The sequence below is a fragment of the Streptopelia decaocto genome, assembly GCF_964273445.1.
Source record: "Streptopelia decaocto genome assembly, chromosome: 3".
Lineage (NCBI taxonomy): Eukaryota > Metazoa > Chordata > Aves > Columbiformes > Columbidae > Streptopelia > Streptopelia decaocto.
The window spans coordinates 72,742,670-72,764,921 of record NC_138656.1 but is presented as its reverse complement, the minus strand read 5'-3'; the positions used below and the strand labels follow the sequence as shown (position 1 = coordinate 72,764,921).

General features: G+C 38.0%; 1 protein-coding gene across 1 annotated transcript in view; it reads right to left on the bottom strand.

The window, feature by feature from the left end:
* CDK19 (cyclin dependent kinase 19) overlaps window positions 1–22,252 on the bottom strand; it is a 135,217-nt gene that overhangs the window by 19,829 nt on the left and 93,136 nt on the right. The window contains exons 5-6 of the mRNA XM_082048816.1: window positions 15,988–16,045; window positions 14,447–14,578 (exon numbers count right to left, since the gene is read on the bottom strand). Of these exons, the coding sequence (XP_081904942.1) occupies window positions 14,447–14,578; window positions 15,988–16,045 (190 nt within the window). The remainder of the gene's footprint in view (window positions 1–14,446; window positions 14,579–15,987; window positions 16,046–22,252) is intronic.

Below are 22,252 nucleotides of genomic sequence, written 5' to 3'. Positions count from 1 at the left end.
TCACCATCCATCAAATTCTGAGGGAGAGGCTGGGCCACTGCTCATTCTTCTATTCACTACTGCTGTATCCACACTGACCTTTTCCTTTTAAAGAAAAAAAAAAATCTAGTATTCTTGTTGACAGCAAAGCTGAACTGGGAGATCTCCCTGATGTGACAACACAGCAAACTTCAAAATTCTGGTCCTCCTTCATAAGCTGAACTGTGCAAGAGCAGGACCACTGTGGCAACACATTCCCATCTCCTGACAGAGAGCACATTTTAAACCCTTGGTGAATTCAGAAAGACAGACATTCTTCCAACTGGAAGTTACATCTGAATAAACACAGGTCACCCCCAAGCTGGTGTTGCATTTTCTATGGAATGGCATTAACTGAAGAGACTGGACTCTGCTGAGTCACTGTATTATCCACTAGTTCATAGTGCTGGGGTTCAACCCTTTAGGTTTCTTGCCAGATACTCTTCAGCTTCAAAGAACTAATATAAAGTAACCCAAAATACTTACTACAGAAAACCTGAAGCTTTAATTTCCGTAGGCAGCTCAAGCAGGTCAGGGTTTTCTCTCTGCGAATCTAACTTTCATGTAACCTGATCTCAAACACATCCTTGGCACATATTGAAACCATTCTTACAGTTAATGATTTGCTGGCAAGTTTGGCTAATCCTTTTTTTTTTTAAATGATATTCATAATTTACAGTAATTATTTACCACATGTGGCATGTTTTCTAGCCAGAATGCCTTGTTAAATTCTGGTAAGTTTAAAAGCTTCATCAATACAAGCCCTCCTAATAGGTATTTATTTCCTGCGTTGTTCATATTAGTCAACCAAACATAGCTCTAACTATGGAAAAATGTGTCAAAAAATATCCATTTCCCTACGCAGTGCCATTTCATATGTTTTCAGTTTGTGGTCCCTAAAAGAGATTAATGATTATTACATCTCATCCAAATAATAAGTACTGCCCCTCTGAAATGGACATTTACAGGGGCAAATCTTAAAACACACATGCAGTATTTTTCCAGTATAGTACATGATTAGTCTAGTGCACATCATCTGCCTCTAGCACAAGAGGAACTTCTCATAATGTTGTATAACAATTTCATTACAAATACAATTTCTTTTTAAAAGCAACCACCAAAACTAAGTGGCAAAAATTATCCAATAATTGGTTCTCTGCTCCCCCCGCTACTAATGATCAAGAAGGTGAGTTGTCTCATTGTTCCTGAGCCAAAGCAAAACTACAGACAGTATCCACTTTAACTTGTTATGTCCTGGGAAAAGCCTAATAAATTCACCAGAGTAACACAACCATTCCTGTAAGGATAGTTCTGTTTCCTACAGCCTCTTCAACTATCACTAGGTTTCAGGAACGACCAGTGGTTTTTACTGCCCTTTTTGGGGGTTTGTTTTACTTTGATCTCAAAGACAGTTTCCTTAGGTTCCATCAAAATCTATTCACCAGTGAAATATCCTTCCACTGTGACAATATTTCTTAAGTACTACGCAACTTTATAAAAATAAAAAATAGCCCTTTAAAGATGTTTACTTGTGGTTGTTAAACAGAATTCCATATATATGCCTGGGTGTACAGATTATTAGAATAGTTGTAAGGCTGCCCATGTCCCAGTTTTAAAACCTGTGACTCTAATAGCTTTATAGGTCAGCTACTAAAGCTGAGAAAATCCTGCATGCCCTGCTCTACTTCAGCACTGTAGCCAAGGAGCAAGTACAAAAGGCTGCTGACATAGCTGTTTCAATGATAGGGCTGATTAAGCACATAAATGCTCATGTATTCTTTCCTTTCTATGGCACAATAACCTCATTTCTGTATTTGTTCCAATATTTTGGAAACACTCTTTAAGAATATTATGAGCACTTAAGACAATAAGACAATTTATTGAGCAATAGCCTTGATTCTCAAAATGAAACATCTTTTCCCATGCATATTAACTAAAATGTTTCACAGAGTCCAAGATTAAACACTTTGTGTTTCTTAACTACATTCAAGAAAAGAAATACATAAACAAGCTCTTAGTCTCACACAATTCTTTAATGAAATTCCGTTAAAGAAAGTAAGTCAAGAATTGCAAAACATCTATTTAGCTGCAATCAATCTGAGGAATTCATCATTAGTGAGGTTTGGTTTAGTAGCATCTGTACATCAAACAATCTGGGTTTTTTTTGTTTTGGACATAAAGTCTAGACTTTAGGACATGTCTGAATGCTGGTAAAGGAAGTGAACAGTGGAGGGACACCAAAATAGAGCTTCTCTATGTCCACCAAGGGCTAACGCAACTACCAGGGTAACCAAAAGCCAGTCAGTGAGGCCTTAGCCCAAACAAGGCCCCAGCCAGGTCATCTGAAAGAGCTACAAGATTCACCCAAACTTTCAAATCAAGGCAAGGACAAGAAATACCTCAACAGACTGGAAACCTGAATGGGGGCTGTGCAGGCAAAAATTATATTTATTTGAAAAAAATAGGCACAATTGGCCTAACGAAAATCTTGCACCTCTTATGCTGAGCACAGCAGCAGTTTCTAAATTCATCTGGAATTCTTATACACGGCCACCTAGGGACATGGAGATACTATAGAAAAAGAGTTTATTAATTTTCACACTGGTTTTAAATACCTAGAAGTTAGATTTAAAAGAAAAATTTACCTTTAGAGGGGAATTTCTCATTTCTTTGGTCTGATAACATGAACAGAATATACCTGTTGCTATTATACACACAGGGAAGGTCTTCTCTTTTGTATAGCAAGGTCTCAGTTTTGGTATGTTTCATTTAAACTTCAGTCAAGAAAATAGAAAGTCAAGGAAAGAGTAGTTAGTAGCCTTTTAAATTTCTCTGTTTCTATGAAGAACTGAGAATGGGGTCAAATATTTACATGTGACAGGCTTTTCATGTGGAAGCAAAAAACGGTGTCAGTGGGCTAAGGGTCAGAAATTTGCTATCACTCATTGGTAAGTTAGGCAATGTTTACTGATCTTTAACAAAGATCAGTAAACTTGACTGAAGAACAGACATTTATACTGTAAAGCCACAAAAATGAATGTTCTGCAGACAGAACAAAAAATACCTCCTGGTAATGTGAAGGATGCTCACGGACAGCCAGACACATGTTTAAGAGCAATGTTTTATTTCAAGAGCACGTGATCTCCTGTGCCATGACATAGGGTCAAGGTAATACAAAACTTTTAAAGGCAAAACCATATTCATTCAAATGAGTCATGAAATCTATTATCCCCACACTTTTTTTTTTTACCTGTGTGCCTCCATCCTAGCCTTTTAAACTAAGCTGCCCTCCTTTCATGTCTGTACTTAGAATTTAATTAATTTCAATTACCACAACCTTAAACATTTTCAAGCATCTTGACGATATTCTGAGTTCACTGAAATCAACTGTAATTTTCTACAGGGCTTTAGTGGGCCACGACTAGTTCATCCTCTCTAAACAGAGTCACTTTATGTTGTTGAAATATTCATCTTCCCACTTGAATTTCTCTTCCTTGGTATATCAGCATTAAATGAAGATCCTCGATCATATGACTTCAGGCTTCTGCTGTGCATTAGACACATTATCTAGCTTGCAACATTACACTTAAATTACTGTGGTAAGTTGACAACACAGGTACAATAGATTTAATACAGGAAGTGGCAGTAGGACCAGGGATAGTAATCCTCTCATGCAGCAAAAACATGATTGCAAACAAAGAAATCCTGTTAAAGAACTTAAATCTTTAATGTACAGAACTTCACAATCAAAAATGTGGAAATTCCAGGTTTATGGTTCCATATGCAACCTTGTATTTTCCTTTTGCAGCTTACATACTGAAGAAGACAGGCTTCCTCAAAGAGAGGAAGATGCAATCTTAACAACAATTGTACTACAGAGCACAAGAGCTAAACTTCTACCAACATTACACTGCTTTTGTAAGGATTTTCAGTACTTATCTTCCCAAATGCTTACCCCCCTAGATCCCCCAAATCCTATATACCACATTTTCATCAGCAATTCCTTCAACTCTTCACTTGCGTCTCCACGACTACTACTGTATAAACCACAGATTAACTACATTAGCTAGCAGCAGAGCAGGTTAACGTCCTTGAGAGACGGTATAAAGCGATGGTCGCATGAATGCAGAACAGAATGATGGTTCCCTCTTCCCAGAAACTGGGGTGGGCTCCAGCCTCAGGTGATGTTGCTTCAGGGCAGGGAATTAAGTCACTGGGACAAGCACTGCGTTCTGGCAAGGACAGTGTGTCACAGCCTCATTTTCTTTCTAATCCTAAGACTTCAGGTGCGTCAGAGGGGCTATTATTTTTCTGCCAACTCCAGTATCTCCAAGATGTAGTAAAGAACGTACTGTTAGTTTTGTTCCAGCAACAGCAGTGCTTATACCTCGGAGGGTCCATGAGGTACTCTGGCGGGCTGCCAAAGCTCTTCACAGAAACAAAAGTAAAAAGCAAAATGTTCTTTCAGTGACAATTCATCGAAAGCACAAGGAATGTAACAGCTAACACAAAAGGCAGCTTTGTAGCCTCAGGGCTACTTCCCCCTACCAAATATCAAACAACTGCAGCACGTAAAGTAATCATGAAAGCTTCTCATTGCAAAGATCACGAGCCTCTTTTCTACTGCAAAGTATTAGGCAGGTCTAACACACAAATTGTTACCGTTTCCTCCAGTAATGACAGAATAATTAAGAACAGGCAAGATATGTCACTGTTTGGTAAAACAGTATTTACAAACCTTTTCAGAAACATACACAGCTTTGCATTTACAATTTATCATATAAAAAAAAAGACCGATAGTATCATCTGATCATAGGACTGGAAAGCCAGGAACACCAGGTTCCTAACTATGGTGCTTTAGCAGTAATTTGCCCCCTCCTTCTCCATTTTTTTCCATCTTATTCCACCACTGCAGGTAAGTGTCTAACATAATATAATCTATATTGTACAGATAGCATACCGTATTAGCAAATCGTTGCCATTTTTTGTGCTCTTCTGAACTGTAGTGAATGAGAAGAGAGCAGTACATATTCTTTGAGAGGGAAATATACCTTTTTTTTCCCCGAATTAAATGCAGAATATTTTAACAAACCAACTTTTCTGTACACAGTGGAGCTCTTTGGAGGTTAACTGCAAGCTAAATGAAGATGGACAGTGAGTTTATAACCTGTTGTGTGCTCTCACTCAGCTTGTCATTAACTATTACAACTTTTTACTAGGTCCAACACGTCAACACCTTCAGAGCTAACACAAGGTGAGCAAAAGGCCTGCTATCTGGAAGACTGAGTCGTAACAAGGACCATGTGTGAAGAGTACTCCCCTGGCCTGTTCCAATCCACAAGGCAAGACAGTCTTTTCTGGGAGTTATTAAAGCTTTCGATGTCTACCATATTTCAGTCAACAGAGGAATGCACACAAATAAGCTTTGAGTCTTGGCACAGAGACTTATTTGTCCTTCTAAACAGAGTACTTTACAATATCTTAACATTTCTCTTACTAAGGGGTTCAGCCTAACAGCTATTTCTAATAAGGCACAGAGAATAACTCCTACATAATTACACGCGAATCTATCGGATGGGCAACAGAATAAACTGCTGTGAAACTTAATCCTGCTGTCAGTCACAGCTATTGCCAAGAAGCCTATTTGTGAAGCAATCCTACCTGTCCTGAGAACAAGTCATTCTACTCAATCAGTGCTGTAGTGATGAAAGTTTCAGTTGATATTGCTGAAATAATTGTACCTCAAGATCAAACTGATGGATTAGCTAAAAAAAATTCCTCTGCATCAGAAGTATGCATCTTGTTACGACAGCAAGTACTTGGTTTTTAGCCAAAATCAACTTTTGTAAGTGAACTTTTCAGATAGGGTAGTAAATAGAGCATATTAAAAGCCTTTGTTACTCCACTAGTTAGCTAGGGTAAAGTGTTTATGGAACCAAGGTTTTACAACCGACAACCTTTTGGATCTTGAAATGTCAACCTCGTGTTTCATTTAAGAAAATGAAACCAGCCTTTAGTCCACTGCTTTGTAAAGGAAGCCTTAAAAAATAAAACCAAATTAAACACCTTGGAGATGCAAGTTCAGCTCTGCACCAAATTACTCACACGCTCATATATAAAAGGAACAATATATTTGCAGTATATCCTGAAGAATCACAATATATCCCAACTAACATGTACAGAATGGAATCGAGTATGAAGAGAAAATGGGCGAAATACATCTCCTGACCTTCTCCAAATGTTGAGTCTTGCTTTTTTGTGTCATCATTCATGTTCCATTTCCACATTAGGATCCATTATTTGCTCTGGGTTACGTAAGACATTGCGAGAACTCCTGCCTTACTTCCCTAAATATTTCTTTTCTGTTTTTTAAAACTAAGTTCAGTGTAGGTTGCTCAGGGAGCTTAGAGAAACAACCCTGCTGCTGCAAAGCTCATCTGCCTGGTAAAGTGAGACACCAGGGAAGGAAAACCTAATCCATATAAGTGGCCCTATATTTATTAACACTTGGGAAGAACACAGAACTGTAAGGAAATAATAATTTGAAGGAAAAAGACATGAAACAGGGGTTTGGCCCACAAATCGCTAATGATTTTCGATGTACATGGAGCTAAGCACAGACAGATTTTTTTAAAGCACCTCTTCTTCAAGGTGATTTTTAATGACAAAGCTCTTACTAAAGAAGATATTCTGCCAACTAAGTATTTTTATGTTATTTTTCCTGCTCTAAAATAAACCATATACAGTTAAGTCATAGTAATCATCACACAATAGCAAATCTGCCAAAATACTGAATAAAAAGGCAAAAGGTTCTTCTTTTCATATGTTTTGCAAGAGGAAAGAATCATGAACATATGAGAAAGTATTGTGTGACCGTGAGTGAAAGTTTACAGGTTAATTTACAGAGCAATCTAAATCAGGACAATTAGCAGATTCTAGTTGTGATTGAAGATTCAGTGGGTTTGTTTTCATTTTCTTTTGTAATGTCCAGAATGTGTATATTAATATAACAATCCTGTGGACAACTGAGTTGCTGTCAGCACTCTCAAGTTTCCCAAAATACTAATTAAAATGTAACTTTAAAATGTTCTATTTAAGTGACTTAATAATTCTCTGTATAATTTTACATTTCTTATGTGACTGCAGTGATAAGATTGTGGAGTGCAGCAATTTTTTTTTTTTTAAAGAAGAAACACGCATAGTATTTTAAAGATCACTGTCAAGCAAGAGGAAAGAACAGCAATAAATCATCCAGCACCTGCAATAACTAGATAAGACAGCAACAATTAATCTTTGGTATTAAAATATTTTGCCTCTCAGAAAAAGCATGAGAACGGCTGTGATAATCAAAATGAAGAAAGTTTACCACACGCCAAAATAAGTTTACCACAAAGTATCATCTGAATCCAATTACTTCCCATGTCATATAACATTGCCCAGGGCATGAACAAGGCTCCGTTCTTGGCGTAGTCTGAGTTTTTCTTTTCAGAGCGAATAAATGAACATTTTCCAAACTTCTCTACTTCTCTTGTTTTTCCACAACTCCTCCTCCTCAAATCAAAATCTCTAACAAACAGGAATGTGGATCCCTATGCAGCAAACAGAAGCTGACTGACTATAGATTTACTTTTCTTAACTATCTCTCGTGATGTTTCAAAGCTAACCCCATGGCTCCACAGACTACAGGTGGGGAACCTCCCCTGTGCATTTTTGCTAAGGACTTTCCAGTCTTCTGGTTGGCCCCATGTGTAATGTTTGGTTTACCAGATTTTCCAAATAGGTCTTGTTTTTCCTCCTTCCTCCCAACTCTCCCAGAGTAAGAGATCAGAAGAGCTTTAGGCACCATTCCAAGATTTCCAGAGGCCCCACAGCCTGGCCAGCGTGCCAACAATCTGTGCGCACACAGTAAGGACATCTGATGCACTCAGAACGTGTGGGACTTGCTGCATAGGCAATATGGAACACATATGCACATATTTCCATCCTAAATCCTACATAATACACCCCTCTTCTCCCTCCCCTCACATAAAGTCGTATGGAGTTGTTAAAACTCTGAGGGATCCCAGCATTCGTTATATAAATTTATTCCCTTTGATACGGCTAATATTTTCCCATTTTTTGCTTTTAAAGGCATTTTGATATTTGCTTATACCTTTCACACATTTCCAGCTTCCATAACCGTATGTTATTCTGGAAATAGGATGAGGTGACAGTATACTGCCCAAGCTTTAAATTACAGTTTCTCTATACCTAAATCTTTCCCGGGCTCGTGAATGCAGTTGTCACATGGCCATTTATGACATTCCTGACGACTTATGATCTAGACAAGTGAGGAAAGATAACCACACAACAGAGATTTCTCAGGTTCCCAGACTTTCTTTTTCACAATAAATAATCCCATCCCTTTTTGGAGCAGGACAGTGTTTTATCCTTGCTTGAGGAGTGGCTGAATGATCATTCTGAAGAACTCTTGCCAACAAAATCCAAACCACCTAAAATACTCTAAGCCGTCTGATGGCATTTATCAAATATACTATTTAATTAAGGTAAGTGCTAAAGAGAGGTAAGATAACATGTTCTTGTTTGATAGCACTGCTAACTATACAAGCTGCAACTTGATAAAAACCAAGTCATAATTATGCTATTTCCTTGATGTTATGCTACAAGATGTCCCAGAATGAATCACAGTAGACTGCCACATGCTTACTTAAAAACCTGTGATGAAAAGGAGTTCTTACTACTTTACTTACTAAAACATTCTATTTTAATGCTCTGAGAGTGAAAAAAAAATCTGATTCATGTCTCCTTTCAAGCTGGAAGCCAGCTTACCTTTCCCTTCATTTTGCCACAACCATTTCCTTTACTTTCCTTAAAATTATAGTGCAGAAGCCTTTGTCCATCAATGAAAGCAGCATTGTACCTTGTCACTTTCTTCAACCTTGTTTCCTTAGTATTTTGAGTAAAAAAAACATCATTTTCTGTTGTGCTGCAGACTTTCTAAAAGTTCAGTAATTTTACTAACATTTCCATGATCACAAACATTTTTCTTTTTCCCCCATTACTTGGTTTCACCTGAAGCTTGTTCAAGTTACTTTCATTTGCATGTTTTACCTCTTTCCTAGAGTATCTGATGAACACAGAGGAACAGATTCTGCTTTTAAATTATGGTGGTGGAAATGCAGACCAACTTCCACAGGCTGCAATGAATTTAGTACAGATTTATATTGTGGTAACACAGAGTGACCTTTGGCTTCTACAACACTATATTCCCAGTTTGTATTCATCTGGTAAGTTAGTTGCCTGTAACTACAGTATGAGGGAGGAAGCTTTATTAACAAATAGGAAACTTTATTAACAAATAGGGTTTAGATTATAAATATACACAGTTCAGGAAACGAAATATTATTCCCCATGAAAACTTAACATGGGCTTTTTATGATCCTTTTAACATGCAGAAAGCAAAAGCTATTTCTGTTTTTCAGCAACAGTATTTTCCTGACTCCTGTATCTCCTTAAAACATGATGTTATACACATGACGATCAACTACTTGTTTGGCAAGCAAATAAATGAGAAGTAGAATATTACACTAGTATGAAGGTACAAATTAAATAAATGGAAAAATGTCACTGAAAAACTACCTCTACAATAATGCAATCTGTTTTTTTTGTATAATGCATATAATTATTTCTAAATAGTTTGTATTTAGTTCAATTTTTCCCCAAAGTCAAACCCACAAGATGCAACTAAGATCAGATTCAGAAAACACAGACAAAAATCCTGAATGAGACAACAGTCAAATTCTAATTTCATTCTTTGATCATGTATGAGAATTATTTACATGCAAGCAAGCCTACCTCAAGGATTTTTTGCTACAAGAACAAAAACAAATTGGACACTATAGCAGACAGTGTCCAGGATATTATGAATACACTGCTAATAATTATATGTGAAGCTAAGATAACAAAGGGAGTATTAGATACAGTATATAGAAGATATATTTAAAATAAAATCAAGACTAACCCACTAAAAACCTAAGCAAACATCCAAATTATGTAGCAACTGTTGGACAATGTTCAGCATGTTGCAGTAGAGAACTGATGGCAATGCATTCCTTGTAAATTCAAACAAAAATATTTCTCACAATGCCATAACTGGAAGAGAATAGACTAAAGCTGGCATGACGTTGCTTTTAGCCTTTTATTGGTATTTACTAATTATACAAAATTATATATTATATAAAAGACATAAGAAAATAGCTATGGAAAATAAGCAGCTATATGAAATAGCCTGTCATTTCCTTTTTCATAAATTGCTCTATCTAATCACCTTTCTTCTCAATTATTTCCAAGTGAGGAGTAGTTAAATGAGAATCTCTTATAATTTATGAGTTATTACTAAAAGCAATACATAGGGCTCCTGAGAATAATGTAATATTAAGAGATGTTAAAATTATATGTCTTGCACAGAGATTTAACAGAGAGCTTTAAGCCTTAACATCCTTCGCAAGAAACATTAGCATTCACATTAAACTCTCACTGTCACACTTAGCTCATAACAATTTTTTTAAGTGCACATAATGCTAGAAGCAAAACACAAGTCTGGACTCAAACTGCACAAACATCACCGCTGTCATTTTGTTACCCGCTTCTTCCTTTTGCCTTAAAGCTGCACACAGATCACCTACACGTACCTTTATTCTTTTCTATTCAGTCACATGCTCCTCTAGTCCTTCAGCCAGCCTACAAATCCCACCTTGCAACTTTCCTTGTTTGCATTTCTGTACTTTTTACTTTCCTGCCCAAACTGTTTTGGGTGTCCTCAGCACCCACACTGCACACCAGGTACTACATGACCAATTTGCACCCCTCCTGGGGATTCACTGAGGTGAGTCTGATACAAAAAAATAAAAGCCCCAGAAATAATAAACTACTAGAAAAAACAGATCTCTCCAAAGTAGCATCATCCCTTAAAGTTTCATAGGGACTCCTTGTCTGTGTTTTAGTGTGTAGTACATATCCCTCAGGGCAAGAACCAAGTAATTTATGACTTAATTAAAGAAAACAATGGCATTATACTAGTTCATTCTTCAAACAGATATCCCGAGATAACGGTACATATCACGCACACTAATCTGCAAACAATATGCTATCTATCTATCAAACACAGGTAACTGTCAGTTAAGGTAACTTCCCAGTGCTACACATGCAGGTCACTCAGTAATCTCCTCCACTCACATTGGTGTCTCACAAAATCAACAGTCGGGGCAGTTTAAGCACCTAATTTGGCATTTCATTAATTTACAAGCATTCAAGGCAATTCTGTTGGTATCTTGTCTGAACACTTCCAGTCACTGTTTTCACCCACTACAGGCTGCAGCAAACATTTCGGAAGTTAGCAGCCCATTTTGCATGATGGCAGATGAAAATCAAGCCGTAAGAGTCTGCTGCAGACAACATGGGATTGTGCCACAACCCCAGTGGCACACTACAAGGCTTCATCCCCAGCAACCCCTGGAGAAGATACCCTGGAAAGTGAGAAGCCTCAACTGACCCAGAGCTCCAGAGGGAGGGTGCTGCCACCCAGGACTCAAACAGCAGGGTGACACTGGCCTCACAGCAGGCACAGTAGGCTATGGTTGGAACACTCGATCACCAGCAAAAGGAGCTGTGGGAGGAAATGAACAGACTCTGTAGCATCATAGAGAATAAACAGGGTCACCTCAGGGACCTTGCAAAGATTTCTGGAGGATGCTGGGGTAAATTTTTTCACAGAGATACTACACGTGTCTTCTCTCAGATCTGCTACTCAGGAAGAAGGAAGAACTGGTTGGGGATACGATCATCAATGGCAGTCTTGGCTGTAACAACCATGAAACAGTGGAGTAGTAAAAGCGAGTAGCAGAACACAGGCCCTGGGCTTCAGAAAAAAGCTGGCTGGATCATCAGGGTCTGAGGATGGTGGTTAACGGTTTACACACTAACCTGGAAGTTGATTACAAGTGAAGTACCACAGAGGCCTATGAGACCTATCCAACTTAGCATCTTTACCAATGCCAAGGAGGAGGATCTGGAACATCCTCTCACCAAGCTGTAGATGAGAGAAAACTGTGGAAACGGTTGATACGCTCAAGTACAGAGCTGCCATTCAGAACGAACTAGACAGGCAGAAAGAGGAATGGACCACAGGAAACTCATGAAATTCAATGAAGACTAATATAAAGTCCAGCATCGGTGATAGACTAACCCCCTGCAATGTTTCAGGCTGGACTGACTGGCTGGATAACATCTCTGCAGAAAAAGATGTGGGGGTTCCAGTGGACATCAGGCAAAACATGAGCCAGCAGCACACCCTGGTAATGATAAAGACTAACAGCACCAATAGGATGTATTTGCTGTATCAATAGAGGCATAGCCCCTTTACTCAGCCCTTGTTGGACCATATTTGGGACAGTCTGAAGACCTGAATACAAGACAGACTTTGATAACGTGGAGCAAGTTCAGTGGAGAGCCACCAGGATGGACAGAGGCTGGAGAACCTGCTCTGGGAGAGGAGGCTGAGGGACACGGGCTTGTTCAGATTGAAGAGGAACCTATGAGAAGCCTCCCTACTACCTATAGAGGTGACAGAGATGATGAAGCCAGGCTCTTTACCCTGGTATACGGCAAGAGAATGAGAAATTACAGACATAAACAAGAAGTTCTGACTAAGTATAAGGAAAAAAATATTCACTATGCAGATGACTTAGCAGTGGAAGAGGTCATTCAGAGAGGGTGTGGAATCATTGTTTTAAATGGTTTTCAAGACCTGGCTGGACAGATCCCTCAGCAGCCCCACCTGAATTCAGAGCACATTCTGCTTTGAACAGGAGGATGGACAAGAGACCTGTTAAGGTTCCTTTCAACCTGATTTAATCTACCTGCAATTAGTATTTTACTTGGCCCAGGAGTTTGCTTTAGAAATGGATCTGACTGTTCACACCTATCACACTTGAGCTTGCGCTGCAGAGTTCACTCAGAATACACAACATAAATTCCTTTGGGATGAAACGAAACCAAAAGCTGTGTACCAGCCACTAATGAGCAGTAGTCTACTGGACCAGGCCAGAGGAAGCCTGAAGTACTCCCCATCCTTTAAAACACATACAATGTGGATGTTAGGTACTCAGTACCATTTTGCTTCACGGATGCACTGCTACAGTGTCACACTACTTGCTAATGTAGACATGACCATCTGAAGAGTTACGTTTTTTCGTTTCAGCAGGGGAAAGGGAATTCCAGCATATAAATCACAACTTTTTGGCTTTTTGATGCTGACAAACTTTGTCCAAGGATAGAAACACGTTAGTTGCCTTCAAGACTGAACACACTTATCCTCACTAAAGCTATGCAGAAGCCTTTTTGCCCTTTTTAATAGTTCCCACACATTCAAGGCAAGATCAACAAACAAAGCTGCATTTTGCCCAACTCGGGTCCTCCTGCATTAGAAGATTCCAAATGGGACAGGAGAGCAATAGAGAAATCTGAAGTGCCAAATCCGCATCAAAGAAGTCAGGTGACAGTTCATTCATTTTTTTAAACCTTTTACTGTATATGATAGTTTGATAAACAGGAGTTATATGAAAAAGCCGGTTTCTGAGACTTAATTAAAAGTGTTGGTCAAGCCAACTGAACATTCAACTGATATGTTAGCAAAAAAGTGTTTCACAGTTCTCTGAACAAAGGCCCATGCAGCATCTCTGAAAACTTCTGTAACAGAAAAATGCCTGCAACTTCCAAGAAAGTCCCCTCTGTAGACACAGGAATAATTTAACCCCATTAACAGAGGGACAGAGTTTCCTTTGCAGTTCTCTTCAATGTATAACCTACTCACGTAGACAGGACATCTCCTGTGCATCGCAGTGTTTTGATTCTCTGACTGTGCTTACGGAACTCACTAACGGGGTAGGAAGACAAGGGCCTGGCCACCAGTATTTCCTGAACGTGGAGCTTCACAAGTCATCAGGAGTGATTGATAGAGACCTCCCTTCTCCTGATCAAGCCACACACTTCATAGAAGCATCTGGACATGAAGCACCTCAGAAGAATGCCACTTTAACAGCCATAGCTCTTTCCCTTCTGAAGGTTTACAAGATTACAAGATTTCTGAGCCCTTATCAGAAAACCATATAAACCAATGCGAAGAATATTTTTATTTTAAAAACAAAACAACACATGTAAAACGTCTAACATTAACCTTATCTCATATTGAAAAATAAAAGCACAGTTCTCAGAAACTTTCAATCTGGGTTAAACTTCATGGATTGGATCATACTCCATCTGTGGCTACTTCAGGAAAAAAATGAGCTGGTCAGTTGATCATCATATCTACTATAAGGTTACTATCCTTTACAAAACTTAAAGGTAAACCTCTTTCTTACACACAACTTACCAATGGCCTTTGTGTAATGTCTGGCTCCAAGTAAGAGCTCTGGAGCTCTGTACCAGAATGTCACCACAACTGGATCCAAGTCTGCCAATGGCTTCAAAGGTGAGTTGAATAATCTTGCAAAACCCATATCAGCTGGGGGAAGGGAAAACAAACAAAAACTTCAAAATTGTAATATAAATACATGAGAATTTAACAGTATTGCGAAAAAGCAATCACAACAGAAGTTCAAAAACATTAAAACTTACAAATCAAAGTTTTCTAGAAAGCAACAACTTTCTCATAACAATACTGAGCCAAATTTATCCAAGGCTAAATTCCATTCACTTCATTTATAAGACTATGAAGGATGATGCTTGACTTTGAAGTGTTTTCATCATGGTATTGTAAAATTTCACATAATACAGATGAATGTTTATTTAAATAGAACTGTAACAGAAACCTGGTTAAGTAGAGTCCATAGGAGCAGGTCTCTGAAGTACATTTTCTCTTTTATTTTTATATATATTTACAAAAATGTGAGCCCTTGCAACTGCTATATGTTTACCCAAAATGACTGCAGTGTAGATTGGTTTACACTGTTTTTCAAGGTATGACTCCTCCTTGATTTGGAGGAATGAACTCCAGAATCTGGAAGAAGTTTAAACTGAGAATTAACTAAATCAGTGAGTGTACACTATTACAGAGATGTATTTCAAATGTAAGCATTTATTTTATATAACTCAAAAATTCTCTCTAGGAACAACCCCGCAAGTAACATTAAGAAATGCCAGACAGGAAGGTACAAAAATTGGATATATATTCAAAACTACATATCTTAACCCAAGTCTGTAGCTTATCTTTTACATTACTTCACCTAAACCTCTCTGGTTCCAAAGTTATGAAATGCGCAGTATCATTTTCTTGCAGTTGCCCATACTAATACAAGCATATGAATAGAAAAAATGACTAGTGGAACATTTTCAAATGCAACAAAAGTTGATGAACAGAAAAGATGTTCCAAGGTATTACTTCTTTCTTGATGGTTGCCACATGCTTCATTATAAAAAACATGACTAACGCTCCTGATCTGCACAGGTATTTTGGATAAAGACCATCAGAGTTATCATGTGTTTCCCACCTTGACGTCAAAAAGCCTTTTGCATAACAAACTTTTGGACACCTACAAACATGTGCATTTATGTTATTTATATAAAAATAATTAAGAACAAATACAACTTATAAGTAACAATGTTATACTAACTAATCATAGTAGAAGTCAGAAGAACCTTGGCCACAGCCATAGTTTTATGTGCTTATTACTTTCTCGTTTCCTGCAGATGCTTTTATCTCACCAAATGTCCTTGGCAAGATCTATAAACGTCTAATAATATGCTTTAAATCTCTTAAACTTGTAAACTCAGCGAATGAGATTTAAAAATTGAACTAAATGTTGTGCATTCATATACTTCTACAACAATGAATATTTGTTTCGATCTTACACAGAAATGTGGCTTTTTAAGTAATTCCTTAGCTGTGAAATGGAAATTTCTCAAAATGTTTACCTATTTTGACTCTTCCTCTTTCAGGACCCTCACCCATTACCAGAATGTTTGCTGGTTTCTGGAAAAACAAAAAGCAGAGTATTTAGCCGACCAGCCCTTGATGATTATCTGAATGAATAATAAAAATTTGTACATTTATTTTATAATTGAAACATTTCTATAAATACCCTTGGAAATCTAAAATTATCATACCTTTATGCTTTGCTGACATTTAGTTTTTATCCCTAGTTCCCAATATCACAGTTAGAAAAATAGTACTTTGACATTTCACAGTAAGAAATGCAATTTTAAATCAAATTTTCATTTTCATTTTTACTGGAATGATCATGTTCATTAGCGAGATTTTCTTCCACAGGAACTTTTTACACCAGGCTACCATTTATGCCACACATCAATAACCTGGCAAGAACTACTTTCGCTAACTTATTGAAAATTATGCCAAATCTCGGTATGCAAATGCATAGATGAGAGTTGCTTTTGTTACCATCATATAGAACTACATTTTAGTGCTATGCTTGTTTTTAGTGTATGAATGAAAAAAATCACATTGGCAAAAGCCATTTTTTCCACAAAGCACATCTCATGCTGAGATTTCACTTAAAACAGGCCTATACACAGACAGCTACGTCCACAAGCTTTTGACAGTGTAGACAACAGCTTTACAAGTAGAACAAAACCTTTATAGGCATTTTATACAATCTGCAGTTGTTTGCAACCAGCTGCCTGTGAACACCATATAAAATCTGCACATGACATCACAGCAATTGTTCTGCAATTAGGATCTAGGTTCCCTCAGACATCAATAGTCATTCCTTGGGAGCTTTTCCCCATTGTGTTAACAGCTGTGAAAAAGTAAACAAGATTGAAAACATGAAGTGATTTGAATGAAGAGATGCATAACAAAGTTCCAAAGCAGAATTTTTGGAAGGTTCATCCAAACATTCATTATGTTTAAAATCCCTAATGCCGGAAGAGGTCTGCTCGAGCAGGAATTGTTCAAGAATCTGAAAGAGACATCCAGAAAGCCAACATCACAATCTCACTTAATTTCTCGGTTCTTCACGCTTGCCACTGTTTACCTTGAAATAAGACACTCTAAACTAAGGTTACTAAATTTGGCTCAAAATTGCAAATCCTTAGCTTTTTTGGGGGGAAAACAAACAAACACCACCAAAAAACCCCACCACCACAAACACCAAACAGCACTACTTCACCTATTCTTCCTCCTGCTCCCCAGGCAGCTGTTCTCCCTTCCCACTTCCCCCCCAGCTCCAGCCATCACCTCCTCCCTGGCTCCAGCCACAGCCTCTTTCCAACCCTGCTCCAGGTGCCCTTGCCTCTTGTACTCATCCTTTTTTAATCTCATCACCATCTCTGACTTCCCATTCCCCAACGTATTTTTGGAACCCTTCAAATAGGGGAATATGCATTCCATTATTGGAGAAAGTAATAGCTGTTTTAATTGATCGTGAGTAAACACTCACCAGCGAAACTAGGACAGATAAAGATCATGCTTGCTCTTAGCTAATATTTAATGATAATGAAATCAACACTCCAAAGCAACAGGCCAAACTCTGGTTTCACATTTATGTATTACTTGAATTGAATATTCTGGAAAAAGATAACAATCCCATTCCGCCTATTCAGAAACCAGGCAGCAAGGGAAGCATGCAAGTTCACACTACATTTTACCCATTAGAAATCACATAGCTAAAATTGTCCCAACCGAGACAGCAAAATTCCAGTCTTCTTGTCAAAATTCTTGTCTGAACTCCTGCCTAGCAACCTTGATTGAGAGTTGAGTATGAAACAAAACAACTTCAATAGACCTTTACATTCAGGATTAGATTTTAGGCACTATAAAATGCATTTATTTGTTAAGTGAACAGAGCTGATAAAATGTAATTATTGCACTGATTTCTAGGGTTTTTTTTGTTTTGTATGGGCAGCTATGCTATGCTGCCCATACAAAACATCTTATAAGATTCATATTTTATATGTATATTACAAGATTCTTCACGCAACAATTTCTTCACAGAAAAAAAGTACTATGTTATTCTCTGACATAAGCCACACCATGCACAGAATAGTTCAGGTCATAAAAGACCACTGGAGATCAAGTCCAACCCCCTGCTCAAAGTAGGGTCAACTACAGCAGGTTGCTCAGGCCTGAGTGCAGCTGGATTTTAAATATACCAGGGACGGAGACTCCACAGCCTCTCTGTGAAACCCCAGTGTCTGACCACCCTCATAGTAAAAAAAAGGTTTCTTTGTACATTTAATTTATGCCTATTGTCTCTCGTCCTGTCACTGGATAGCACTGAGAACTCTGGCTCAGCTTCCTTTATTCCCACTTACCAGGTATGTACACACATTGGTAAGAAGCCGCCTACCCGAGCCTTCTCTTCTTGAGGCTGAACAGTCCCAGCTCCCACAGCCTCAGAATGACGCCCCAAACCCCTAAGCAACATCGTGACCTTATACATAGAGGGGATACCCTAGGTTGAAAGCTATGGAAGCAAGGAACTCGTCCATTTATGTATTTTTAAGCCAGAATGTTTTGAAGAGAAGTTGTTCCATACAAAACTTAAATCTGTACTAATATTTAATCCACTGAGGATCAGAACCCTGCACAGGCAACCAGCAGAGAAACACACTAATTTATAAACTTACTAAATGACACATCCATTAGCTCTTGTGAATCTCTCTGTCTGACAGAGTCATGGCAGGAAGAGAGAGTAAAAACAAAGAAAGAGTAAAGTGTGAAACAATTGAAAGCTTAGTGTTATTTCAAAAGAGCAAGTGCCTCTCCTGAGGCACCACCACTACTGTGGAGACAACAGGTATTTCATGGATGGCAACCTGATGCCTGCAGGATCCCCACCAACCTGCAGACCACTGCCTCAGTGACAGCTTGATGGTGGCAGCTTCCCAAGAGGTGGGAAGTCTTCATTCGAACATGTTCCTTACATCAGAAGGAGAACACACCTGAACTTGCTTCTTCTTTCCCACACAAGCAAATTACTGCTTGGTTATCAGCTACCAAAAAGATGAGAACTTTCCCAGTTTCGCTTTCTAATCAGAGCTGTTCTGGTTAGGAAAGCATTTTCTACGTACGTACGCTGAACTAGTCGAAAGTAACACTAACTGGAGAGGATCCATCTTTCTGAGATGAGACAAATTATATCCAGCTCTGCTGCCCATACATTTTTATTTAATAAAAAGTAAAAGCTTCAGAGGAGCTTAAAACATAGGTAATGTGTTTTGTGGTTGTGTCAGCAAGGGTGGTTCCTCAGGGCCTTGGCCATACGAGCGGCACCAAGGCAGGGTAGCAGAACTTCGGGTGCTCAGGTAGGGAAGAAAGACTTCAGGTTATTTCAGAGGGATTAATTTGGTATTAGAGATCCTCAGGAAAGTAGGTAATGAACATTTCCAACATGAGGTAAGTCAGAGGACTGCTAAAGGGAATGCAAACAACAACTGCTTTTTGGAGAAGGGAGAATATGTTGGTCTAATCTCTAGATACGTGGGATTTTAAGTATCAAAACATTTTACTCTGAGATAGTCACTTAATAGTCTACTCTAGAATTGCATTCTAGTATAGTATAATTTCTGCAAAAATCAGATTAAAAAGTGGGAATCAGAGACACTGAAAAGCCTCATACTTCATGTATGTTCAGGCTAGATGCAAGTTATAAGCACCAGTCTGGTTCCTGAAACAATCTTGCTGCTGTCCATGTGATGAATAAAATGGAGTTTTAGGTGGAAGAAAACATGAAGGCCCAAGCAGCTAAGAGACTAAAACCTGACACATACTTCAAGTAAATCATGTCTCTTTCTGAGGACAGAATTTTAGTCAAGAAAGTTTGAGAAGCTCTGCTTAAAATAATTAACTAACTCCTCAGTAAAGGTGAGGTAACTCAACTACACTTCTGAGTAGGACTACACTTCTGAGCCAGTTACATCCCAATAAATAACCTCTCTATTTTCCTTGAACCTCCCCTTGCTGAGAACACAAAACACCAGCTGGGAAGCAAAACGATGCTGTTGCATCTCCACCTATCCAGTTGCTATAGAAACAACAGAAACAGAAAGAGTTAGGAGTCTCACATTTAAGATCAGCTATAAAAATGAACAGAGAAATCCCTGCTGAGAAATGCAGTTGAGGTTTGACTGTCTAAAGAATATTTGTAAAAAATAAGAAGGTCAATAGCAACAAACAACTGAAGCAAAAACCTGAATTATCTGCAAAAGGAGATGCAGATGGCAATGACTGAAGAGGTTCTCTTTCCAAGCAATAAGCACGGATAATGTATTTACTTTTCTACATCAGTGGGAGAGTGGGAATAAAGCAATTAACAAATCATGGTGCGAGAGAAATGAAAATGTTTGGCTAACAAGTATGTTTTAATAAATAATAGAAGTATCACGAATGGGGCTCACATGGATATCCATGCTACCTTAATCAATATATTCCTATTTAAATATTTAGACAGTAGATTAGAATAAAGGCTGAAGGAAAAGAAACCATCTATGCTTTTGAAAGAGCGTAACAGGTCAAAACAGGAACAACAGCCTAACAATAGATGGCAATACTTCAGTTTTAATGGTTATTGTTGTTATCTCCTCAAGTACAGCAGTGACACAATTCTTCAGAGATTTGGTGCAGAATTACATTCTTATGAGAAAATGTCCATAGGGACATACCACTTTCCATACACCATTCTTTATTGTTTATATCCCAACAAATGTGTTTCCCTTTTGGAATGTATCACTGAACAAAGAATAATCTGAAATTAAGAGGTTTCCATTGTGAAATATATTGCAAGTCTTTTAGATAAAAGCTCTCCCCACAATTAAAGAAACTGGCTTGTGATGAGATCTTTTCAAGTCTCCGTTATTTAAAACAGCAATTGTAAACAGCACAGTGTTGATACATAGACGTGCTTGCAATATACAAGCTGAAAACAAGAGCAGTGGTGATGTTGTCTCAGCTTTTGGCACACTGCTCTACCAATGACACGGGTCCTAAATGAGATGAGAGTGCTCCACTCCGCGGGCACTGAGCCCTTTCTTGCAAGATTAAGAAGGAGCTGCAGATTGTTCACAGAAATTCGGAAACAAAGCTTTTGCTCTTCTCATCCACAAGGAAATGCGGGCACTTCCCTGCCTTGGGTCAATGCTGTTCAAACGCAGACATTGTGTTCAGATCAACACGCTGGCATACCGGCCCTAACGCTTTTGATAACGATCGATCTATTTAATGCAGGATTTTAAAAAGAAATGGTTCCAAAAAGATTTTACCATGCACTGCAAACCTCCAGATCATTATCACTTCCATCCTCATTACTTCCACATACTGAAAACCATACAGAAAATTTTTTTATCATCATTTCCTTCTCCTTTTTTAGAAAGCCATTTGGTCAACATTTTCCTGGTACTGAAGCACCAGACAAAAGTATACCATATAGACTAATATATCTTCACTTCTGCTTCTTTTTACAAGCATTACATACTGTGAACTCATATTAGAGCCACTGCTCTGTCTACACAGCCTCACTTTCAGCTTGGTTTGTTTCAGCTGTTACCCTTACCTTTACAAAAAACCCCACCTATTTAATGTTATTGTTTGCCTAGATTTGTAAATCCATACCATTTTCTTCTACTCTTTCTCTGCTCTGTTAAAATGATTGACCTTGCAAAGCGATACCATTAACAAATCTCATCAATACATTTATCATTTGATTCAAATCAATAATGTTTCTACAGATATTATCAAATCCAAAAAATAAAGCTGATTACTATGGCACAGCTGAAAAGGCAGTAAAATCACAAGGAATGCAAAATGCTTTGAAATAGTACATAATTCAAATGAAATAAAAACTTGTTTAAATCTAGAAAGGAGGAAAAAAAGAGGCAGACACATTAAGTAAATGGATGGCAACACAGGAATCAGAGAATAACACTAAAGGCTTTTATAGTTAAATTAAAAAACAAAACCAAAACAACCAGAATCAATCAGTCCACAAGATTTTGCAATAAAAAATGAAAATACAAACAAAAGCAGACGTAAAATTTTACAGCTGTCACTAGATTATCTTTAAATTCAAAAAAGTACTTGATTCGCTACCATCAGAGGAATATCATCAACAACAAAAGCACTTTAAAATGTATTCATAGCACATAAGAAACTATATTTAATGCATATAAACATTAATATGATAATAATACATACATGGTAACAGTTCTTTTTCTCTCCACTCTT